The sequence below is a fragment of the Notothenia rossii genome (genome assembly GCF_949606895.1).
Source record: "Notothenia rossii genome assembly, chromosome: 4".
Taxonomy (NCBI): domain Eukaryota; kingdom Metazoa; phylum Chordata; class Actinopteri; order Perciformes; family Nototheniidae; genus Notothenia; species Notothenia rossii.
This window is the reverse complement of record NC_136902.1, coordinates 78,073,383-78,096,720: the sequence shown is the minus strand read 5'-3', so window position 1 is coordinate 78,096,720 and position 23,338 is coordinate 78,073,383. Positions and strand designations below refer to the sequence as shown.

Genomic DNA, 23,338 nt, shown 5'->3' with positions numbered 1-23,338 from the left:
AGGAGCTTCTCAGAAAATCTAGCAGGTAAACCTGGGGGTTTGTTCGTAACCCTTATGAACAGGGCCGGTTTTTGGCATAGGCAACATAAGCAGTTAGGGTGCCAGATTTGGGGGGCGCTGCGCTGGTAGCTCTGGGAGGGAAACAATTGTTTTGACTGTTTGCGCTCATCCTATTTTTCGGCCCTGATGTAACAACATTCATAATTACGTAAATGTAACACCCTTTTCACCCTGGTTACACTTTTAATTTGCCCTGTACGGTGGGCGCTGTAAGTGATGAAAATGGGGGATGTTGGCTTATCAGGCGCCCGCAGCTCAAAGCCAAAGTGCGAGTGAGCGTGGGAGCGAGTGAGGGAGAGAAAGAGGGCGCACCGGTACCGGCGCTGTTGTTATTAGCATCTGGTGCTAGCTGCGCTAACGGATATAAGAAGAAGATGTTTCTACAACAAGGGTGGAGGAGAGCCAGTGTGCGAAAAAGTACACGTCCCACCGTCCGGGACGTGTTATTTACAATATCGGACAAGTAGATCTTTCAATTGACTTGTCCGGCGGACAAGTGACGTTTTTCGCCCTGATTTATTGAAAAATTATTGATAAATTCAGTTTACAAAAGGCAGAACTCATTCGCAAATTGTACGTGTCCACCATTGTTCGTTTAGAAATGTTAGTTTCGGTTCTGCTTGTCGATTCCTAAGGAAATGCATCTCGCCGCTTTCTGTACAGTAGACGGGGGCGGGGCGGGAAGTGTAGCACAGTGGCAGAGTTGGGAAGCAAAACTCGGTTCCGAGTAGGAACAAGAAATAACAATTGTCCGGTCCCGGGATTGATAAGAGTTGTGAGGACAGGAGGCCGAGCCCCGCGGACCGCAGCTCTCTCTCTCTATGCTCCGTATCAGCTGATCGCTGCACGGTGCGGCTCAGCGTCTCTCTCTCTCTCTCTTTCTACACACAGCGGATCTGATGCCCGTTTAACAGCCTCATCTTTGTCAAACTTTCTTATGTTCTTTCTTTAACGCGTAATGAAGGTTATTAAGCGTTTTAGCTCCTGTGTTGTTAATATTGACTGCCATTTCATTTATGAAGTGTAGCAGCCTCCCTGTGTCCTAGCGCTTTCCTCACATCCCCGGACCCCCAGACTCGGAGGAGCACAGGGATGTCAGTATTGTTTATGAAGCAGGGTATAGAAAGTACATTATTGAAATGAAAATACTATTTATTTACTTTTACAAACAGTGAGCAGCTGGGCAGCTGCAGCATGTGTATTGCAGGACATGTGTAAGCGTGCAAGCGTCTTTGAGTTGTAGAAAAGCGCTAGGCCTATAGGCTATAAATATAATATATTATTATTATTATTATTATTATAAGGCCTATGCGTTGAACATGTGTGGTTGGACTCTGTCTCACAGGCAGGTTGCAGTGTAACATCAGAGGAGACTGGGCCAATTGTACATTCTCAAACTGCACCACTTAAAACTAAATAAACAATGCAGAGATTATTTTCATATAATTCTATTCAATAACCGTAATAGATTAAACAGTATGAAGTGATTTGTAAATAGGAATACAGATTTGACTTAATGTTTTCATAAATATATTTTTCTCCCAGTTTTTCATGGGACTTATTTTTACCCTCTCAAAGAACCGGAATCGAGAACCGAAAATGACTGGAATCGAAAAGCAGAACCGGAATCGTTCAAATCCAAACGATACCCAACCCTATGTGTGATGCAGTAAAATCTCACCGCTCACTTACGTTAGCGGTGTCGTAAAACCGTGGGAAAATGTAAAATACAATGGAGAAGAAGAAGATTCCAGTCGCCCCAATTTGTGTCCATTCTGGACAAGTGAAAAATGTATTCGGACAAGTAAATTGCCAAACTCACTTGTCCATGGACAAGTACTCTCTAAAAACTTTTTCTCACACTGAGAGCTCTCTCCTGTCAGACTGAGAGGCTCAGTGAGGTAAAGGACTCTCTGAGTATTTAGAGAGTTCACTTTAGTCTAAGTTATCTCATTGGGTTTCAAACGGTTTGATCACAATTTATGTAGCCTAAACAAATATTTCCAAGGCACTCCTTTAAGGTATGTCCACACGGCAGCGTGAGTTGATATGTGCCGGTGGGTGTGTCTGGCGGGCGACTAACAACCAATCACATTAATCTCCCGCCCTGGACACACAAGCACGCGGTTTGATTAGAGCTTGTACTGACATGATTTGATTGGCCGGCGCTTCCGTCGACGCTTGAAAAGTTGAACTTTTCTCAACTTTCGAAGCGAGCAACGGAGGCAAAGCGACGCGACAAAACCACAATGCAGTTTGGCAAAGCGTGACGTCACCCCATTCAAAGTGAATGGGAAGCGTCTCCGTTGAAGCAACGCACGCTGCCGTGTGGACGGGCCATTATAATTATTGGGATGAATAAAAACAGGTTTGAAATCATTTCAATGTATACCATAGGACAGTAAACCAAAAATATTGTTTAAAACTGGAGATAAAAAAATGTTAACTAGGTACAATAAGATATGAATGAACAACAAAAATAAAATAAGTTACATTTATTAGTTATTGGCTATGGTAGGTTATGGTTATGTTCACATTGTTGATTATTAAAATGTAAACCGATCTTTTTCATATGGGTGTTTTAGAGTTGTACCCGCTAGATAGTCTCTAGTAATGTGTGCTCAAAATCTCGCCTAGGGCAGCAAATTGGCTAGAACCGGCCCTGCTTATGAATTGCTGTATTCCACTCAATAATGACATCTTGTGTAATGCTATAAATGTACGATTTCAGAAAGTCATCTACAATGACTGATAACTTTTTATTTTTTACAACACAGAAACCTTTACGTCACAACTTTAGCTTGGATTAACAGTAGCCATAGAAAGCCCCAATTGTTGACTTTTTTAGGTGATGTCCCTGTGGGGACCTTGGAGTATACCTGTCGGAGTAAGTGCCACTTACTAATAATGTACTGAGTACTTACCTCAGTGGCCAGTTTCGATTACCATGGCAAGTCATAAGCTCTTTCCCCCTTTCATGTGTATATTTGGCTGTACTATCAATTAACATTAAATAAAGCCCAACACTTAAACTCTAAAAAAAATAAAAAATCCCAGGACTGTCTCTACTTTGCCTGACCCGTGTCCCAGTCACAGTCCTTTCCCCTTGCTCAGTTCTGTACTCATCCCGGCCTCTGTGGCTCCATGGTGGCTGAGCTAATCCTGACTCTAGCATGGTGGGTGGTGCGTTTAGCTAGCTATCCATCTCCTCTAGGGGAGAGACAGATAATTAGAGGTCTCACTCTCTTTAGAGTCATGACAGCGGCCCAGTGATGAAGCTGCTCCAGTGTAAGCGGGGCTAAACCCTGACGCTAGCAATTTGCCCTGCTAACCCAACAAGCCTATGAAATTTTAATGGGAAAAATGTAAGCATGTGTGTTTATGATCGCCTGCAGTGTATGCTCACCTATGCATACGTGTGAGAATATCAGTCAATGAATAAATGCTCAGCTTCTCTTTGATGGGTCAAGTGGTAGATTTGTCGCACCTGCCATTCTGCCATGTTTTCTAACCAAAGCTCTAAAGCGAGCTGCTAAGTTAATGAAGAGCTGACAGTATGACTGACTGAGCCACACACCGTTAACCCCTGCTGTGGACGCCTATAAAAGCGCAGCGCTACGCCGCTCCGCCGGGCTCACCTAAAGACGTGCCTGTGATCCCACAGTGATGAGAGGCTGCGTCGTCTTTGTGGGTCTGGGTACACATCAGATCACTGTGGCTGCTGCTGCCATGCTCCACTCTGCTCTGCCCCAGTGGACTAGGGGTGTGCCTTTACGCAAATCTGCACATACATGCATACGCTCAATCAACCTCACACATGCCGCTGCGCGCTCACACACAGCCTGATATGCCTGCTCACATCAAAGAGAATAAACATTAATGGCAAATAGGTAATCTGCTCCTCTTGTCTGTTTTACATTTCAGGGCAAGATTGACTGCCTCTGGGGGACCTGGCCCTCTCTGATTGAGGGCAGGAAGGAAAAAAAAGGAGAAAGAGAGAACGAGGGGAGAGAAGGAGGAAGCAACGATTGATGGTAAACACATGATAGAGCATTATTCTTATTTCATGTATCTCTTTATTTTTTATTTATACATGGGAGATTGAAAAGGAGGTAATAATATCCCCTCCCTGGTCCCCACTATGGTCCTAATCTTCTCCCGTGCAATATTCTGATGCAGAGGTTATTATTCTCATTTCTTCTGAATAATATTCCTCTCTTGGGCCTATATGTTCTCTTTACTGCTCGCTTTTGTCTCTCCCTTTCATTTTCATCCTTCAGGATCTTCTCCGCTCTCTCCCTCTCCTGTACTAACTCAACCTATTCTCTGCACACTTATCCATTCTCTTCTAACTTCTCGTCTCTCCAGTCGGTGCACTCGGCCTCTTCTCGCTCCTCTCTTTTTCATATTCTGAAGGTGGTGCTGGGTTGGCGTGGGGGGCAGCACCTCATATCCTATCTGCGTATCAATCATGAGGTTCTGTCCACTCAATCCTGCGCTGATCCATCAGCCGACCTCTCAGCCACACACACACACACACACACACACACACACACACACACACACACACACACACACACACACACACACACACACACACACACACACACACACACACACACACACACACACACACACACACACACACACACACACACACACACACACACACACACACACACACACACACACACACACACACACTTGACTAATGGCAGTCAGATAACCTGTTCCCAACAACCCTCCTTTATTCCACAACCACAGCGAATACAGAATGTGCAGTAACCCACAACAGAGCTATACAGTACATGATTATAATACTAAAGTTACTCCCAGTTCTTTATTAAATACTGAAAATACTGACATGATTTGTGTAGGCATCAACGAGCAATCATTTTTATTTTTGAATTATTCTCTTCTCTCATAGATTAAGACTTTCATCAATAAAATGTAAAAGTCAAAAGTGACCTCTTGACCTCTGCCTAGCTTGAAATAATAGTCTAACCCTGAGAGATTCAGTTTAGTTAGACAAAAAAATCTCCCATTTGAAAAGTAAAAAAGCAAGACATTAATTGTTATTGCCTATAAAGAAAAATAACTGAAAATATGAACCAATCATCACACTTGTACTGATTATTTGTTGTATTATTTGTCAATCAGCCAGTCAATTTGTCTACTATTAATTTCAGCTCTGGTCCCAATTATTGCATTAAGCCACATAACATCCACTGGTTAGTAGAAGGAAGCTAAAACAGGGAACACATGTGGCAGGTTTGGCAGACCAAATTGCAGCTGCCGTCACATAACTGCATACGTTCATCATCAATCCCATCATTTTGCACATCCCCACCTCCAACACCGCCTCCACCTCCTAACACCCCACCAGCCCATCCCACCTGCTCCTCGCTCACCGCTAAGCCGATTACAAAACGCAGCCCTCCTAATCACAGTACAGCGTTTGTAAACACCGATGTCATCGACTGTAGTTACTAAATCTCCCAAATCCCCCTCCCACCTTTCATCTCACACCACACCAGTAATGCCATTTTCCCCTGATGTTTTAATCACCAGTGCCTCCGTGAGTGACTGCCTCTGTACCACAGAGAGAAGAGAGACAATGTGTGAAAACTGTTTCCACAAATTCTCTCCGTAAATGGTTTCAGTTCAGCGCGGAAATGTGTTGCTTGTTCTGAAGCCACAAAATGTTCAGTGAGCATTAGGGTTGGAGAGTTGAAGTGTGGTGTCTTTTTATGGCGCCATTTACCACTCTAGTGTCAAAACTTCTCTGTTATTTCATCCATTCATGCCGACACCTCCGTTATGAAGATATTAAAACTCTTTTTCCTTTGCGATTAAAATGATCTCTGCTCTCCCCCACAGCCATACACAAGTAAACAAAGGGCCTTGCTCGCGCATATATTATGACAGCCTTTTCTTCAATTGCGCGTCTGTGCATGTTTTTATGTATGTGTGACAATGTGTGTAGGTCCGTGTGTGTGAGGGATTTAAAAACAGCAGTTTACTGGTTCATTAGCACCAGATTAGCTATGCTAATGACATGGAGCACCACACACAGAGACGTTGCCTTTATGTTTCTGAAAGGGATACACGACTGACTATAAGTGTGTGTGTGCGTGTGTGTGTGTGTGTGTGTGTGTGTGTGTGTGTGTGTGTGTGTGTGTGTGTGTGTGTGTGTGTGTGTGTGTGTGTGTGTGTGTGTGTGTGTGTGCCTCTGTGTGTGTGTGTGTGTGTGTGTGTGTGTGTGTGTGTGTGTGTGTGTGTGTGTGTGTGTGTGTGTGTGTGTGTGTGTGTGTGTGTGTGTGTGTGTGTGTGTGTGTGTGTGTGTGTGTGTGTGTGTGTGTGTACACATTAGTCTTGCATGAATAAGTTTGTATAAACCGCTCCTCCACTAATAATCATAATTCAACAAAGTATGAATCGGGTAATGATGTTTTAAATGCATTAATGAGTGAAAGGAGAGCCGCTGCCAAAATAAATGTGTGACAGATTGAACTGGTGTCTCTGTGAGTCTCTGTTTCAAAGTACTCACACAGTTAGACAGATAGTCAAGGCAAACTGAAAAACGAGAACATGCACACGCAATACCGTAATCCAGACCTAAAACACAACTTTCCATGTGGCTACATCTGATGACATGAGACATAAATACAAAACGATGTGGTTGTTTACACTGAAGTAAACTTCCAAAAGTCTTTGGACTGCATTTTTAATAAGAAAAGTCTGCAATGGCATTCCGCATACTGATTCGTAATACAAGCCTCCTAAAGAGAGCTACAAGACACTTTTTTGTCACTCCTACATGATGTAAATCAGGGATCACCAACTACATTTGTCCAAGGGCCCAAATTAATCCAAAAGACACTTTTGGGGGCCAGTGGAGCACGCTCCATGTACTGTCAACTCGCCGGAGTCTCGCAGCGGGGCAACTGTGGAGCGCATAAAGCAGACTCTTCACGCTGACGAAGGATCACTTGTTCTTCAGGGCAGGGAAGGCTACGCAGTACGCAGGCTACTGCCTCTCTGTTGGAATCCGGTACTGCACATTACTCACGTAAATGATCGTTCATTACCGCTTCTCTTCAGTATGATACTTTGTCTTGAGTTTGACAATAAAACATATTGTGTTCTATTTTGGATTTGTGTTTCTCTTTTTAAAACCATGTACAGTGGGGCAAAAAAGTATTTAGTCAGCCACCAATTGTGCAAGTTCTCCCACTTAAAAAGATGAGAGAGGCCTATCATTTTCATCCTAGGTGTACCTGAACTATGAGAGACAAAATGAGAAAAAAAATCACATTGTCTGATTTTTAAAGAATTTATTTGCAAATTTTGGTGGAAAATAAGTATTTGGTCAATAACAAAAGTTCATCTCAATACTTTGTTATATACCCTTTGTTGGCAATGACAGAGGTCAAACGTTTTCTGTAAGTCTTCACAAGGTTTTCACACACTGTTGCTGGTATTTTGGCCCATTCCTCCATGCAGACCTCCTCTAGAGCAGTGATGTTTTGGGGCTGTCGCTGGGCAACAAGGACTTTCAACTCCCTCCAAAGATTTTCTATGGGGTTGGGATCTGGAGACTGGCTAGGCCACTCCAGGACCTTGAAATGCTTCTTACGAAGCCACTCCTTCGTTGCCCGGGCGGTGTGTTTGGGATCATTGTCATGCTGAAAGACCCAGCCACGTTTCATCTTCCATGCCCTTGCTGATGGAAGGAGGTTGTCACTCAAAATCTCACGATACATGGCCCCATTCATTCTTTCCTTTACACGGATCAGCCGTCCTGGTCCCTTTGCAGAAAAACAGCCCCAAAGCATGATGTTTCCACCCCCATGTTTCACAGTAGGTATGGTGTTCTTTGGATGCAACTCAGCATTCTTTCTCCTCCAAACACGTCTAGTTGAGTTTTTACCAAAAAGTTCTATTTTGGTTTCATCTGACCATATGACATTCTCCCAATCCTCTTCTGGATCATCTAAATGCTCTCTAGCAAACTTCAGACGGGCCTGGACATGTACTGGCTTAAGCAGGGGGACACGTCTGGCACTGCAGGATTTGAGTCCCTGGCGGCGTAGTGTGTTACTGATGACAGCCTTTGTTACTTTGGTCCCAGCTCTCTGCAGGTCATTGACTAGGTCCCCCCGTGTGGTTCTGGGATTTTTGCTCACCGTTCTTGTGATCATTTTGACCCCACGGGGTGAGATCTTGCATGTGTCTTCCATTTTCTAATAATTGCTCCCACAGTTGATTTCTTCACACCGAGCTGCTTACCTATTGCAGATTCAGTCTTCCCAGCCTGGTCAAGGTCTACAATTTTGTTTCTGGTGTCCTTTGACAGCTCTTTGGTCTTGGCCATAGTGGAGTTTGGAGTGTGACTGTTTGAGGTTGTGGACAGGTGTCTTTTATACTGATAACGAGTTCAAACAGGTGCCATTAATACAGTTAACAAGTGGAGGACAGAGGAGGCTCTTAAAGAAGAAGTTACAGGTCTGTGAGAGCCAGAAATCTTGTTTGTTTGTAGGTGACCAAATACTTATTTTACCGAGGAATTTACCAATTAATTCATTAAAAATCCTACAATGTGATTTCCTGGATTCTTTCCCCCCATTCTGTCTCTCATAGTTGAAGTGTACCTAGGATGAAAATTACAGGCCTCTCTCATCTTTTGAAGTGGGAGAACTTGCACAATTGGTGGCTGACTAAATACTTTTTTGCCCCACTGTATACTGTCTTTAGTATTTGTGTTTCTTATTTGCATTTCCTTAGTATCCCTGTCATGTCAAAGCATTTTGAATAACCTTGTTAAAACATGCTATACAAATATAATTGTGTGTGTGTCTGAGTGTGTGTGCGTGTGTGTGCACGTGATGGTGTTACCTCCTGTCTCGGCTGCGGGACCTGTGTGAGTGGTGGCTCCTCCCTTTGTCTCTCTCTGCGCTGCGACTCCTCCTCTTGCGAGACGAACTGTGGGACGAGCTGCTGCTGGAACGTCTTCTTCTCCTGGAGCAAACAAACCAAAAACACACACATTAATTTCTAATATTGGGAATCTCTTCAGGACAAACATCAATACGAAAGCAGACTTGTGGTTAGTTAGTCATTTGGGCATTTGGGTAAATCAGCAACAGTGAATTGTAAAAGTTCTATCTGTATTTGTTCTGAATGTCAAATTTGGTTCATGGAAAAAGAATATTTTTATTAGCAATTAGCTTTCTTGGTGGCAAAATATTTAGTTTTGTTTATGCCATCACAATGTCAACTTGCACACATTGCAAAAGACTGAAATATTACACAAAATTAGATTTTGAAGTGAAGTTTTATACAAATACATTTTTAACTAACTCCCAAAAAGAAATCCTATCATGCAATTTTTTTTTTGTCGGTGCCCTTTGGGTTCAGTTAAAAAAACAATGTTGAAAATAATGAACTTTAAAGTTCAACAATCAGTTTTAGAAGTTTATCACAATAAAAAAAAAAACATTATACCATATTGTCCTCATGTCGTGCAGACTTTTTGTATAGTTTTGTTTCATTTACGCTCTCCACTGCTTCTAGTACTAGGATGGGTTAAATGAAGAAGTCAAATGTCACTGAGTGTGATGTGCTGTGTTCATGTACGTCACAAATAAACAAGCTTTCATTTGAATCCTCTTTCCGTTTGAATAAAACCAACCGACAGAACAAAAACAAACCATTTGTTTTATTCTCCGTCTTTAAACACCAAAGTTATTTCCCCTCCTGGAAAAGTCAATGTTGTATTCCTAATTTGTGTTTCTGTTCATTAAAGAGCAAATAGGTCCAAGTCCCTAAAAAACCTCACCTGCGCTGACGGTAACTTTTCATTAATGAACAAACACACTCCAGCCGTGAGCAGCAGAGCCATGCAGGCTGCCCTACAGTTGCTCCACAGGGGCCCAAAGGAGCTCCGCTGCTCTTTAATGTGGCTTCTGCAGTGTGTGAAGCGCCTATTTTCCAAACACCACTCACACCGCGTTCCTATTGATATCATGTAGCAGGAGGCATTCATGGGGAGAATGTAAATGCAGGAAACCCTCTCTTCTACTGCGCAAACAGTTTGAGCAATATTCATTATTTAAAATCTCTTCTTTTCCTTCACCAAAGCCAAAAATACCAAAATCTTTTCAACACACACACGGTCCTATGGGAGCTCTGCAAGATAGAGCAGAAAAGGAGAGAAAGAAAAGCAATTCAAATAACACAGAGGCTGAACTATCAAACAAGATTTGTACCACTTAGAGCAGCGCAGGAAAGATCCATTAGTATTCCAAAGGCTGTATCCCATGAGCGCGGCCCTATGAAATAACTTCCTCAGCCCTCGTACAACCACTTCACAGTTCACACATTACACAGAAGAAACACACAGTGGTGAGCGGAGGGTTTTTGGAAGGTGCCGTTCGCTCACACGTTTACACAGAAGCCTGCGCGAATGTAACGTAATAAAAACCTAATGGCTCAAACACATGGGAGTGCGAAACACTGGTTAACAACACAGAGATATTTTCACATAATAAAACACCTAGTAAGTTGGGTTTCATTTCTCTTTTTAACTCACACACTTTATCCCTGTCTCGCTCCCACTTAGTATCTCACACACACTTAGCTGTGGACACAGTTACTCTCGTTGCACATACATAATAATAATACATTTATAAAGCGCTTTTCCTGGTGCTCAAAGCGCTTACAAGCAAGTAAAACAAAATAACAACAAAAGTTAAAAAAAACATGTTCATTATGTTGTCATCATGTCACCAGCCAATAGCATAAGCACTCTTCTGTTTTACCACATGTGAGGCCTCTTTAAACCGCCTGTATAGGCTTGAAAACGCCACTGAGTGTGTGTCCTCTTTCATATGAGCCTATTTAAGGAACTAGTTTCACACAGATGCATACACAAGGTCTTTGTTAATTGATCAAAACACATGGCTAATAGATGAGGGACTGTGGTCCCAGGGTTTACACTGCCCACTCAACCCCATCCCGTACAGACAGGCAATGACTTCCAATCAGCGGTAATGGACCTTGACCAAGCCTCATAAATAATTACCATCAACTGGCCTTGTCTGAGCAGCCACACAGCCAGTGGCAGCTGGGATGGATGGAGGAGGCCAAGTCCAGCCACTGGCCACTTGTTAAGATGTCTTTGTTTACTGAGCCTCCCTATTCCTATGCAACTGCTAAATAGCAAGGTGTAGTATTTTAGAAACACGGAGAGGAGAGCTAATAAAACAGGTATGAGCGAGTAACCTTCATATATATATTATATTATGTGTTTAGACACAAAGCAAGGGCCCTTGACTTGACTTTTTTTCATGAATCCTTACTGAGACATCCTTAAGAAAGGACCAAACCCAACCATACCAGACAGCATCTACTTATATTAACCAATAACCCGATTTTTGGGGAAATCTCAATGCAACATCCATCTGAATGAAAGGGTTCTCATGCCAAACATACAAACGTTTCTGGAAGTTATTTCTGTGATCTCTGTGTTTTAACTGAAGTCGCTGCATGTTGAGGAACATTACTTTTGTTATAAAGTCCAAACTAACGAATATAAGTCATCAGGGTATCTCTCCCTTTAACCACATGGGTTTACCATAGTGATGCACCGATGTGTTTTTGAAGCCATAAGAAAAAACACCCATTGTGTTCTCATTTAAAAACAGTCACAAAAATGTCACTTCAACAAAAGGGCTTTTTCATCAGACTTTGACATTTCAAAGCTGAATAAAGCACAGGTGTGAATGATAAAATAAAACATGGCTGAATTTCAGTAAGCTGATTCCGTTTCAGGGTCCTAGTATTGGGCATACTGTCACAGTCAGTTGACTGAGGTATTTAACAAGAACTGAGCCATTGTTAGTGTTATCAGTAACACCTGTACTTTGTGTAAAAGGCATATCAGAAAAGTATTGGCCTACATCTATCAGACATAGAGCACATAGAGAAGCCAACTGCATAGATACTTTTATAAAATGACATCAGACTCCTGAACTTTAACACATGTCAAATTGTGTTGCTTAGAACAGCCCCTCTAATGATTTGTGAAAAAAGTCACAGGAAATACAGTAAGACAACATAAGAAGACATAAAATGCTCAAACAGTATTTTCAATTTTGTTGGCTCACTTCTGCAGCCACAGAGAAGAACAGCCATTTAAGTCAGGAGAAGGCAGGAGGACAGTCACATACTCAGTCTTTAGCCATTCTTCCTTTTCATATAAAATCCAAGCGTGTATATATGTACTCTCACCTCCTGTCTTTGTCCTTATCTCTTGAACGAGAACGATTCAGACGAGTGGACTTTCGGCTCCGGCTGCTGACCACCTTGCTGTTGGAGGATGAAGACGAAGAGGAAGAGGAGGATGACCGTCGACGCTGTTTCTTCTTCCTCCTGCTCCGACTGTCATCCTCACTATCAGACGAGCGCCGACCCATGCTGGCTGTCTGTCAGCTGGCATAACACAGACAGTAGTGTTACTAACCGAGGAGCTAGCTCTTATCATTTAGCAACACTTTGATACAAAACACTCGTGAACCCACTTAACACTGTAACACAGATTGTAATGCATTCCTCTACATTACTCGTACAACACTTTGTATTAATGTATTTTTTTTTAACGTTTTATTAATGTAATGTAACCACAAAGATTTAGTAAGGGGTGTAGCTATACAACAACAACAACAACAACAACAACAACAACAACAACAACACAGCTAGGCTTATCAACGACGCGGAAGGAAGTTATGCATTATAAGTCCCTGTAGGGCTCGAACAACACAGCAGTCGTACATGCAGAACATATAAAAAAAATATGGATTAAAGAAACATCTGTTTTATGTGGAGGTTAGCTAGCAGGCTAACTGTGCTACCTCTAATAAATGCGTTTTCTTGTTTTGACTGAAGCCTTCGAGCAGCTTAGCATTTACCGTTTCTCACAGTGAAGTCAGTAAATGCTACACAAAGGACAACAGTGTATTAAAATAAAGAAGAAGTTACCCTACAGTGAAAATCCCGCTCCTCACCTTTAAATCGTTGTGAAGCTCCACAACTCTGCCATGCACTGCTCAGGAGACTCTACTCGTGAAACCGGAAAGCATCGATCGAGTCCAGGCAGAAACATCTTACACAGAGCAATCGATCGAGGTACTGCGCTCATCTTTTATCATTATCATGGGTTCGAATTAGGTGTTTATGATTTGCCCAAAACGATATATTCAACCTTAAATCATAGTGCAGCTTTTTTTTGTTTGTTGATACCTTAAGTAGCATTAGCTAATCACTTGACTTTAATTTGCGATACGGGTGCGTATTGATGTAAGCAATCCTGCAAGGCTTTCCATTATTGCATGTCTGATTTGATGAAAATATTGGCTGATGCTTATTTCAGAGTCACTTTTGATACTCTTTCTTTAATCAAGAACGAGTCCAATTAATGGATCAGCAACATATTTTCTTCAATTATTTCTTAATTGTTATGTTGGAGGAGTCTGGTTCCATTAAAATGGTTAAAAAAAAGAATAGGGCTATAAAGAGGGCTTATTTATGGGAGGTATAGGCTATATCAACAGCCAGCGCCAAATGTTCCGTTTTGATCCGATTATATCCACGCACATTTCAGAAATTATAACATAAGAAAATACATATAAGTTTGAGGTCCATTAACAGGAATTTGCATTGGGTCATCGTCTCATAGATCAATAAAGTTTAACGCCAGCATGTACACAGAGGGCTGCAAGGGATGACAGAGCATCCAACCAATTTTCGGCAAAGTTTCATAATTAATTATTTGTATCAATTCAAATACACATAAAGGCACTTAAGGTAAAACGATGTTTCACTCAGAACATGAATGAATGAATCTATATATTATTATGCTTTTGGTCCATTCATTATGAATGGACCAAAAGCATAATAATATATGGCTGATAGATAGCCTACAAGTCAAAGGGGTTTTCATAGATGCTTATCTGCGATCATGGAAACCATCGTGCTTTCCGATTCAGCAGAAGTATTAGTAGCCTAATTAATGCCTTAGGTCCAAGATGAAACATTGTTAATATTTAATTAGGGGAATTGTTAGAGCACTCGCCTGGAAAGGTGGGGCTTTATAGATGATCAATAAACACTCTTAATTTTGCATCATATTCATCCGGATGTTTTCAAAATCCTGTCATATCCTATATTCTTATATTTCCTCTTCTCCTCAGTTAATTGGTCTTTCTCCGCAGCGTTCACTTTTCTTCACCGCAAGTCAACCACTGTTTAGGTCTATTTATTTTTGCAAATATAGGCAATAATTTCAGCGAGAAATAGCGAGTGGAAAACGATCATTAGTGAGCCCAATGGCAAAGTATCGCGAGAGGCATTATAATTAAACGTTTAGCTGCTATTTAACATCCTAATGGCTTAAAAAGTCCACTGAGAATGAATGTTAGGCGATATACTCTCACTAATGATGACAATTTAAAATACATAATTGCTGATTAGAAACTAAAAGCAACGCTGCACATTAAAGGATTTGTCTCACAGGGTCCCCAAACGTTCATGTTGTAATCACACATTTGAATACCTTATAATGCCATGCATACATGCAAAAACATTAATACAATATTTAATAATAATAATAATAATAATAATAATTCCGTTAATTATCATTGTTACACAATTATTCCTTGAACCTCTTAATTCATATCATCATATTATATCAATTTTTACCTTTTTCAATTACTTTTTTCATGCAGGGAAATTCTGTTCAATCAAAAGTGACAAAGTGCATTAATATCAACAAGTCCAAAATGGATAAATGTATCAGGCCTGAAGCCAACTATACAACTGCGTTCAGGCCAACTATCTTCACTTGAGCTTCATCTAAAAGCTCCTTGTATTGAGTCGCCGTTGCTGCTCCTTTCGGCATCTCAGCTGTTGTGCTTTTTTTCTTTATCTCTTTTCTCTCCGTGTCACCGTTGTGACTTATTTTTCCCCCAGATCACAGAGATATACTGAGGAAGGACTCCTCATCCATGTGCTTCCCTCTCCTTCCCTCTCTCTCTCGCTTGTCATTTTCAGTTTTTTTAAGCCACACCCCTGCAGAGAGAGAGGGGGGGGGAGAGAAAGAGAGAGAGGGGAGAGCGAGATCCATGACCATCTCCCGGGTGTTTAAAAACTAACTCAGGACAATAGCAGCGAATGAGCGCTTAATTAAATTAATTAGTCCTTCTTGTCAATCTCGGATTAATGACCAATAGCGGCGGTGCTGCTTAATGTTTTTTTTAAACTCATCTGCTCTTTCTCTCTCTCTCTCTCTCTCTCTCTCTCTCCCATATCAGTGGAGGGGAAGGGGGGGCTCATCCCGGCATCCTGAGGGGAGGTAATTTGCACGGATCAAGGGGGCAAGGCGCCGCAAAGTATAAATACTGTGACTTCAATAGAGGATCATCAGCAGGTTCCCAACTCCGCTACCAAAGGAGGGAGGAATTGGCAGAGAATATATATTCTTTATACATTTTTTTACCTTCTTCCAGAGTTGGCAGCATCATTTCGTAGGCTATCATTTCCAAGGGGTCGACTTTAAAACGAGCCACACCATTGATGTCTTAAGCTGTCGTGGAGCAAAGGGAGAGAGTGTGTGAGTGTGTGTGGAGATTCTTTTTTTAAAGAGGAGTGAAGGCAGTGATGGAAGAGCTCACCGCTTTCGTGTCTAAGTCCTTCGATCAGAAAGTGAAGGAGAAGAAGGAAGTGATAACCTACAGGGAGGTGTTGGAGACCGGCTCGACGCGAACAGGCAGCAGGGAGTCTTTAACCGCGGAGCCGGGGAGCCGGGAGGAGGCTGCAGCCGTCACCCGGAACGGTGCGCTCTCGCCGGGCAGGGAAACGGACATGCTCAGCCCGGAGAGAATCAGGGACGCCGGGAGCCCCAAACTCATAGACGGTAGGGCTGCATGGAGTACTGTAGTCTACAATCTATTGGATGGTTAGAGGACTTAAAAGACTTAGGCAGGAATATTCTGGTCAAGAGAGAATAATCAGTGATCATAACTACGTTTTTGTTTGAGAAATACATTTAAAATATCTTTATTTTAGGTCGTTATATGATCCAATCAGATGCTACAGATTTGAGAAATCAAGCATTTGATTCAAGAAAAATCCTTAACTGGTGCTTTCTGAAAGTATCATTTGTGTTTATTTAGTTGTTTGCTAATGCAACATTATTGCTCATTCATATATTCAGTCTGAATAAGATGCTTGCAGCTTAATAATGTTTTCCTGTGGCAGTTTCAAAAAGTTGTTATCTATTTTAAAAGGCCTATTCCCATATAAACAACAAGGCCTGAAATGCTAAACTAATGCTGAAATATAATAGCACATTACTTCAACCCAATGTGCTTATTTTTTCACAAGTTTATGAACACAGGTGCATTCTAGTCCTGGATTTTTATACCCGCAGTTTAGCTTTAAAGGTAGAATAAAAAACCATAAAGGTTATATTAATTCGTCACATAAATTGATATTTCTGCTATCTCATAGATCTTCAGATATATAGCAATGTTTCAAATAAAAGAGGAGCATCAGACACCTGACATACAGACACCGCTGCAAATGAAAGGTGGTCAAAGTCTTGTCATCTCTGCTGTCTCTCAGTGCCCTGTTGTCTGTTTTCAGATAAGAAAGCACATAATGTGCAATAGTAAAGGAATTGAATACACAATTGATTATCTCATATTAAACATTTTAAATCAACAGTATTGCAACACATTTTTTGTACGTTGTCAATATGTTTATGTTTGCAAAACCAAAAGCAAAGAGAAAATGTAAGGATTAATAAAAAGAAATACAATAGATAAATATTTAATTAAATATAAGGATCTGCTTTGTTGATATTTTTTTCCAAACCAACCAATTTCAAATGAATTTATATTTGCAATACACTTTAAGAAAAATTAGGCAGCTGTTTGTTATGAAACCTGGACAGTGTGACAACACAGAGGACATGATATTTTAGAGTTGAGTGGCTTGTAAAAATGACATCTGTTCGTCATGGGCAGCGTGGTTAAAAGCGGAACTGCGACAAGCATGTATCAGACATCCAACAGTGGGCACAGCGTTGCATATTTATAAGCAATTAATAATTAAAGAGCTTTATGTAGCTCTACAAAACATCCGAGGTCTGATATAGCTCTGTGATATTTGAGGGCTGGGAGGGCATGTCTTTCTTTCTTTCTTCTTTCTTATCATCTAGGTTTTTATTACGAGGTAGGTCGATATTCACTTGTGTAGTTCACCTTATTTCAGTTCGCCTCTTTAATCATGGGGTAGGGTTTACACACACGTCAGTTTGGCAAATTTTCACTCCATAAAAGAGCTTATCCGGTTGAATAATTATACGAGAATACACCTTCATTTTCCAGATTAAAAACATATGAAACAAATGTGTGAAAATGGAGGCCAATGGTGCCCACACATTGAGGTCACATAGCAGCTCCGTGATGATGATGTCTCCCTCTCTTCTCGTCTGCAACCACACAGGCAACACGGACGTGAAAGAAAGGAAAGAGGACTCGAAGCCTTTAGATGACGAGGCACAGACTAAAATCAAACAGAGGAGAAGTCGGACTAACTTCACATTAGAGCAGCTCAACGAGCTGGAGCGGCTCTTCGACGAGACCCACTACCCGGACGCCTTCATGCGGGAGGAGCTGAGCCAGCGACTGGGACTGTCGGAGGCCCGAGTACAGGTAAGGGTCCTTTTAATTCAAATAGTGAAAGTGATGTTGAGGCACTAACTGGCACGTATGAGGGTCCTTTAAATATGAGTGAATTAAAAAAACGAGGAAAATTAAATATTCATTCTTATCATTAATAACATGTTCATCGCCATAGCAGTGCGTATTTGTGTCAAATACAAATCGACCATCATGCTCAAACTAAAATATTTAAAGGAAAACACATATTATATAGGTCTAATAATAATGAAAATAATGACAAGAAGAATACTAAATATAATAATAGATCAACAATCAGACATGCACATAATATGTTTCCCTTATGTCCTTTTCCAAGAGGGATTTTAATAAAATATTCACTAATCTTTTTGTTATAAGCTTGATATCACGCAAAACATTGTTGTTTTAATTATGTTTTAAATGTAGAACATACATATGACAGACCTATTAAAATCAGTATGAATTTGTAAAAAACAAACATATTTGTTTTAATAATTGAATATAAAGATTTTAAAGAGAGAATAAACACACCATTTGTTACTCTGTTTCTATTGATTTTTTTTTAATGTGCTTATTGTCTCAATTAGGCATTTGTTTGCAGCACAAGAGTCGTTTTAATCTTTATTGTCCAAATCCAGCGAGACAAATACGACGACAAATATTTGCCTTCAGTTTTAGGGTGTATGTTACCAAGGCCCTGTTTTTGTCAGCGATGCTGTCGTTTTTCATGGGGACAGACCATCTGCGCAGAAACCCAGTAAGGCTTCAGCCAGTCAGGGAGGGGGGCTCAGACATGCCTTGTGTAACAGGAGCAGGGGGACAATGAACATATAGATAGGCTACTCCTTTCGTCTGATTTATCAAAACCCTATATCTTATTCCAGAATCTATTATCCCATATGCTCCGGCTCAGGGGAAGACTGAGCGTTTGTCTCCATACTGAATATGTTGGTCGTAAAGGGCAAAATAAATCATAAAACGGGCCCAAAAGACCCCCATCCCAAACTCACCCCCCCAAAAAAGTTAAAGCCAGCTTTTTGCAGTGCTCTCCCGGCCTGAACTGGAATCTCACCAATAAGGCGTATTGTATCGCGAACAAGGAGCACAGCTCGGGGATTTGCATAAATTATGTATTATTTCTACCCAAATCAAGACAAGCTCTCTCTCCCTCTTTCACTCGGTTGGAGTATTAGCCTATATCGTTTTACCAGTTGCATTCAGAGACCACACATTTTGTTTTACATTTTTACAAAAACATCTGCCTCAATCAATAACAACAGAGCATTTGCTTTAATCGTCGCGATAAATTCTAGCTGAAATGTGCACAAAAGGACTTCCGAGTGACATATATTGTGGTCAATAAATGAGCATGCTGACAGCCAAATCAATATGATATTTCAATCATGCTTTCACTGTATGGACCTAATGTAAGGGAGATTGGTGATCGACATGGTGTATTGTGGTCTAATTGAGCCCGAGTTTTGTTCACATTCAAAGCAGACTATCATAGCAATAAAGCGTTTAATGTGTTCCAAGGCGTTTCTCTGAAATTGACGCATGTCGATTTCGACAGAAGGAAACAGGGAAGAGAGCTATCTTTGAAGCGTTTTTCTTGTGCAAGTGTGTGTTATGGCGGTGATTAGACAAAACTGCGAGGCATTTAAGCGTTTCTCTGACATGGATTTTCTGCAGATAAGGGTAATTAATTTCAGCGGTCAATTAATGAGGGGGAGATGGAAAGAGAAAGAGGGAGATGCTCTCAGATCGACTTGCTCTGATGTCCAAAACCGTAATAGCATTGCTGCTATCCGATATCTGAGAGTCCATTCAACTCTTCGGGGACACTAATCTATAGAAAGATGAAACCACCGCTGACAAGGTTATTTATTATAGTCCAATAGACCTGCACATTTCCAACAAGGGTGTTTCTATTCTCCTAATAAGGTTTTGCTGTCCCTCTTTTCGTAGATTTAGTTTCCGTGTTCTGCTCCAACCCTCCTTTCTCTCCCTTGCTGTGGACTAAATGTAATAATTCAAATCTGGGGTTAAGCAGTGCCATTAATATTTCAGTGGTCCTCGGGGATATTGTTTTTCTGCGGTTGTTGTCACTTTGAGAGGAATTACACATGGCCTCACAAGCAGCTGCCAATCAGTAGGTCTCTAATTAATTTCTGTCCCTGCAGGTTTGGTTTCAGAATAGAAGAGCCAAATGCAGAAAGCAGGAGAACCAGTTACATAAAGGTAGGCTTTTACCCTGCATGCATACTCCCACAAAACACAACACTGTATTTATATTATATTATATTCTATGTCAAATACACATTCAGATGCATGCATTTTTAATCTTTACGCACTGTTACTATTTGGGACATGGTTTAATGTTCGGCTAATTAAGCCCTCAAAAGCGATGTGATTTATTTAGTGCCTGTTTATATTGGACGTTATTGCAGTTATTTTGAGTAATTGTTATTGAGTTGTACAGTTTACTTCTTTGTGGTTTTTGCATATTATCATCACAATTAAGCTATCATCTGTGCTTTTGCAGGAGTCCTGATTGGAGCAGCGAATCAGTTTGAAGCTTGTCGTGTAGCACCATATGTCAACGTGGGGGCTTTACGGATGCCATTCCAACAGGCAAGTTGCTTTGAAGCGTCTAGTCTTAAAACAAGACCGATCCCCGGACTGCTGTCTTGGCACAAGTTCTGCCCAAGTGCTATGCAGAGACTCCAGTTCCAATGTAGGGGGTAACTAAACTCTTAAAACCACACTGACAAAAACTCTGTGCCAACACAACGTAGCCTGTACAACCTTAATTGGAAAATGGTCTCTATTGTTTTATGGCTCATTTTGTATGGCTAGTTTCCTAGCAAGCACACATATTAGTAGACTTACCACTTCAGACACAGCCACCAGGGCAAAGCGTTTCTTAATTTCTTTTTGCACCTCGTACAAAAGGCTTGCTTAATTTTATATATCTTGAAACTACTGTTCATCATTCTCTCTCTCTGTGTGTGTGTGTGTGTGTGTGTGTGTGTGTGTGTGTGTGTGTGTGTGTATGCATGTTTGTGTATGTGGACATTCCTCACTTTGAGCACAGATCATTATGCCAAATATTCCGAAAGGCATTACAAGTTTGATGGGAAACTAGATTTCACGCTATTGATGACCACATGGAAACAAAAAGTTTGACCTTTGATTCAGAAGAGCTGCAGAAGTCAATACTGTCCCAGCACTATGGCATCCAGAGATTGTGCTCAATGACACTTCAGGAGAAAAGCTTGGAGATTTATTCCTGAACTCCAGCTCAATATTGACTTATTTAACCACTGATAGGGGTATGCAGTTAATCCTTTCTCGTGGCCATTCTGGACCAATTGTTCTGGGAAGGCCATGCTGGGGCCAGTTTGGGCACATTTGATCTGGGACGAAAAAATGAAAAGACAAGAGTTCAAGATGTTAACATTTATTGGGTTGAAACCCGTGTTAAATACCAATAATATTTGTCAGTAACTTAGTTAAGTCCTTATGAAAAATTGTATGATATCATTGAAAATTAAATACATTCTTGTTAAAACACAGCGCTGCACCATCATGGTATTGTCAGAAGCTTCTTTCAGGGGGGTCCAAGCTCAGTGTTACAGGGGCACTGGCCCCTTATGACCCCCCCCCCCCTTAGAACCGCCCATGGTAGATACATCAAATCAACAACAATGACACTATAGTGAAATGAACTCTTCACACAACACTGCAAAGTTAACGCATGTTCTCCCCCTTCTCTCCCCGTGCGTCTCGTCCCGCAGGATAGTCATTGCAACATGCCGCCCTTCTCCTTTCAGGTGCAGGCGCAACTGCAGCTGGACAGCGCCGTGGCCCACGCGCAGCACCACCTGCACTCTCACCTGGCAGCGCACGCGCCCTACATGATGTTCCCCGCGCCGCCGTTCGGGTTGCCCCTGGCGACGCTCGCGGCCGAGTCTGCCTCCGCAGCCTCCGTGGTGGCCGCGGCTGCCGCCGCCAAAAACACGAGCAAGAACTCCAGCATCGCAGACTTGAGACTGAAGGCCAAGAAGCACACGGCCGCGATGGGACTGTGACGCCAGGGACAATGGTGGACACCGTCTCTCTACGCGCCATCTGCCACGTCCTCGCCATTTAGAGAAACTGAACGCTTACTAAGTGAAAAAATCATCCAAGAACAAAGTGAGAAAAAATTATCCAAGGAAGATATTTATGTTTTGTTTTCAAATGAAGGACGACGAGTGTAACTATAACAAAAATATAGGCTATTTATGAGACAAAGAAAAGACAATTCAAAAAGAGACTGTGACGTGATAGCCTGCACAGAGTGATTATTGGAGGCCATATAGGCTACAGTGGATGGATAGCCAAATACGCAGGGCCCTTCGCCGAGGAGAGCGGCGGGACATCCCGAGGAGCAGGATGCAGCTGGGACGGTCGATACTTTGTCAAACAAGGCGAACCATTCTGCAGTTGTTCCGTTACTTTTAATATTATATTATCATTGTTACGATTTCATTTTGAACTTAGAGGCTGGCCTCGTTGTAAAACACTTTCTCTGTAAAAAGGACAGAGCGGGGGATCTTTGACAAAACAGAGACAAAAAAAGACAATATTCCAAGTGTTTCTTCCTCTTCTGTTTGTTGTCCAAAATGCCCAAGCAGTGTTTGCATGAGTTTGTCTTCACGGATGACGTGATGTGAGCCATCTCTCCCCCTCGGTCTCTCTCCTTTGCTCGCTGAGGAAGGGCTACTCTCACTTGAATGTTTGGCCTATTTTTGACCTTGTTTGGACCTCCTCTGATAAAGGTGACAATAGGAGACACACCTGAAATGTGAGATTATAATATATGTGTAGGCTATGCTGAACTTTTTGTCAGGATAGCCCGATAGTGTCCATATAAGGTGGTAATTTGTCGCCTTTAAAAGGAGCATTATGTCATCTTATAACACAGAGAACACACGAACAAATGACAGTACCGGTACGGGCACGTGTAAAATATGTTTATACACAAGAAACATGCATTATTTTTTATTTAGTGGCTTTGAATGCCTTGTTGGGAATTTGTTCATTTTGTATTTTACTTTATTTCCGTGTATTAAAAAACGATGTGCTTTCTGTATGTAATTTTGATGTTTTTATAACAGTGAAAGTGAACTTACCTGAGGCACGGGTTTCTTAAAAAAGAATACTCATGAAATTGTTTTACTTTTTCCATCACATGTGAAACGTGAATCCACCTAAACAGTGTTTTTCGTTCGTATAATAAATTAACTAAAGTTTCTTTAATGAGTTGACATTATTTGTACATTCTTAATTGACCTCTAAATTATTGTTATTGTTATTATTATTATTGCTGCAGGTAAACCTTTGAGGGCAATATCTTTTTAATAATTCATGCCTGTAACTATAGGTCTTTTGATAACGTCACAGTTGTGACAGGCCCGTTTAGTCAGGAACATGGCTGTCTGTTGCTCCTCTCCTGCCAAACCGAT

General features: G+C 41.4%; 2 protein-coding genes across 4 annotated transcripts in view; one reads left to right on the top strand and one right to left on the bottom strand.

Annotated features, from left to right (window-relative positions):
- The window catches only part of rsrc1 (arginine/serine-rich coiled-coil 1), a 121,154-nt gene extending 107,914 nt beyond the window's left edge, over positions 1-13,240 (bottom strand). For 2 of the 3 annotated variants that reach the window (XR_013807440.1, XM_079677329.1), the window contains exons 1-3: positions 13,128-13,239; positions 12,355-12,555; positions 8,959-9,081 (exon numbers count right to left, since the gene is read on the bottom strand). Coding sequence is in view for 2 of the 3 variants with exons in the window: in XM_079677329.1 (XP_079533455.1) it covers positions 8,959-9,081; positions 12,355-12,539 (308 nt within the window). In the remaining variant the exon portion in view is untranslated. Of the gene's footprint in view, positions 1-8,958; positions 9,082-12,354; positions 12,556-13,127 lie in introns of all 3 variants that reach the window. The other variant, XM_079677330.1, reaches the window with a different exon arrangement.
- Positions 13,241-15,509: 2,269 nt separating this feature from the next.
- shox2 (shox homeobox 2) lies at positions 15,510-23,064 on the top strand. Its single transcript, XM_079679415.1, has 5 exons — positions 15,510-16,033; positions 17,629-17,837; positions 20,009-20,066; positions 20,371-20,459; positions 21,626-23,064. The coding sequence occupies exons 1-5, from the start codon at positions 15,778-15,780 to the stop codon at positions 21,917-21,919; spliced, it is 906 nt and encodes a 301-aa protein (XP_079535541.1). The 5' UTR covers positions 15,510-15,777; the 3' UTR covers positions 21,920-23,064.
- The last annotated feature ends 274 nt before the right edge of the window (positions 23,065-23,338 follow it).

Coding starts and splice junctions, on each gene's coding strand:
- shox2 (XM_079679415.1), top strand. CDS start 15,778: ATGGAAGAGCTCACCGCTTTCGTGTCTAAGTCCTTCGATCAGAAAGTG. Junction 20,067..20,370: donor GGAGAACCAGTTACATAAAG/GTAGGCTTTTAC, acceptor GTGCTTTTGCAG/GAGTCCTGATTGGAGCAGCG. Junction 20,460..21,625: donor TACGGATGCCATTCCAACAG/GCAAGTTGCTTT, acceptor CTCGTCCCGCAG/GATAGTCATTGCAACATGCC.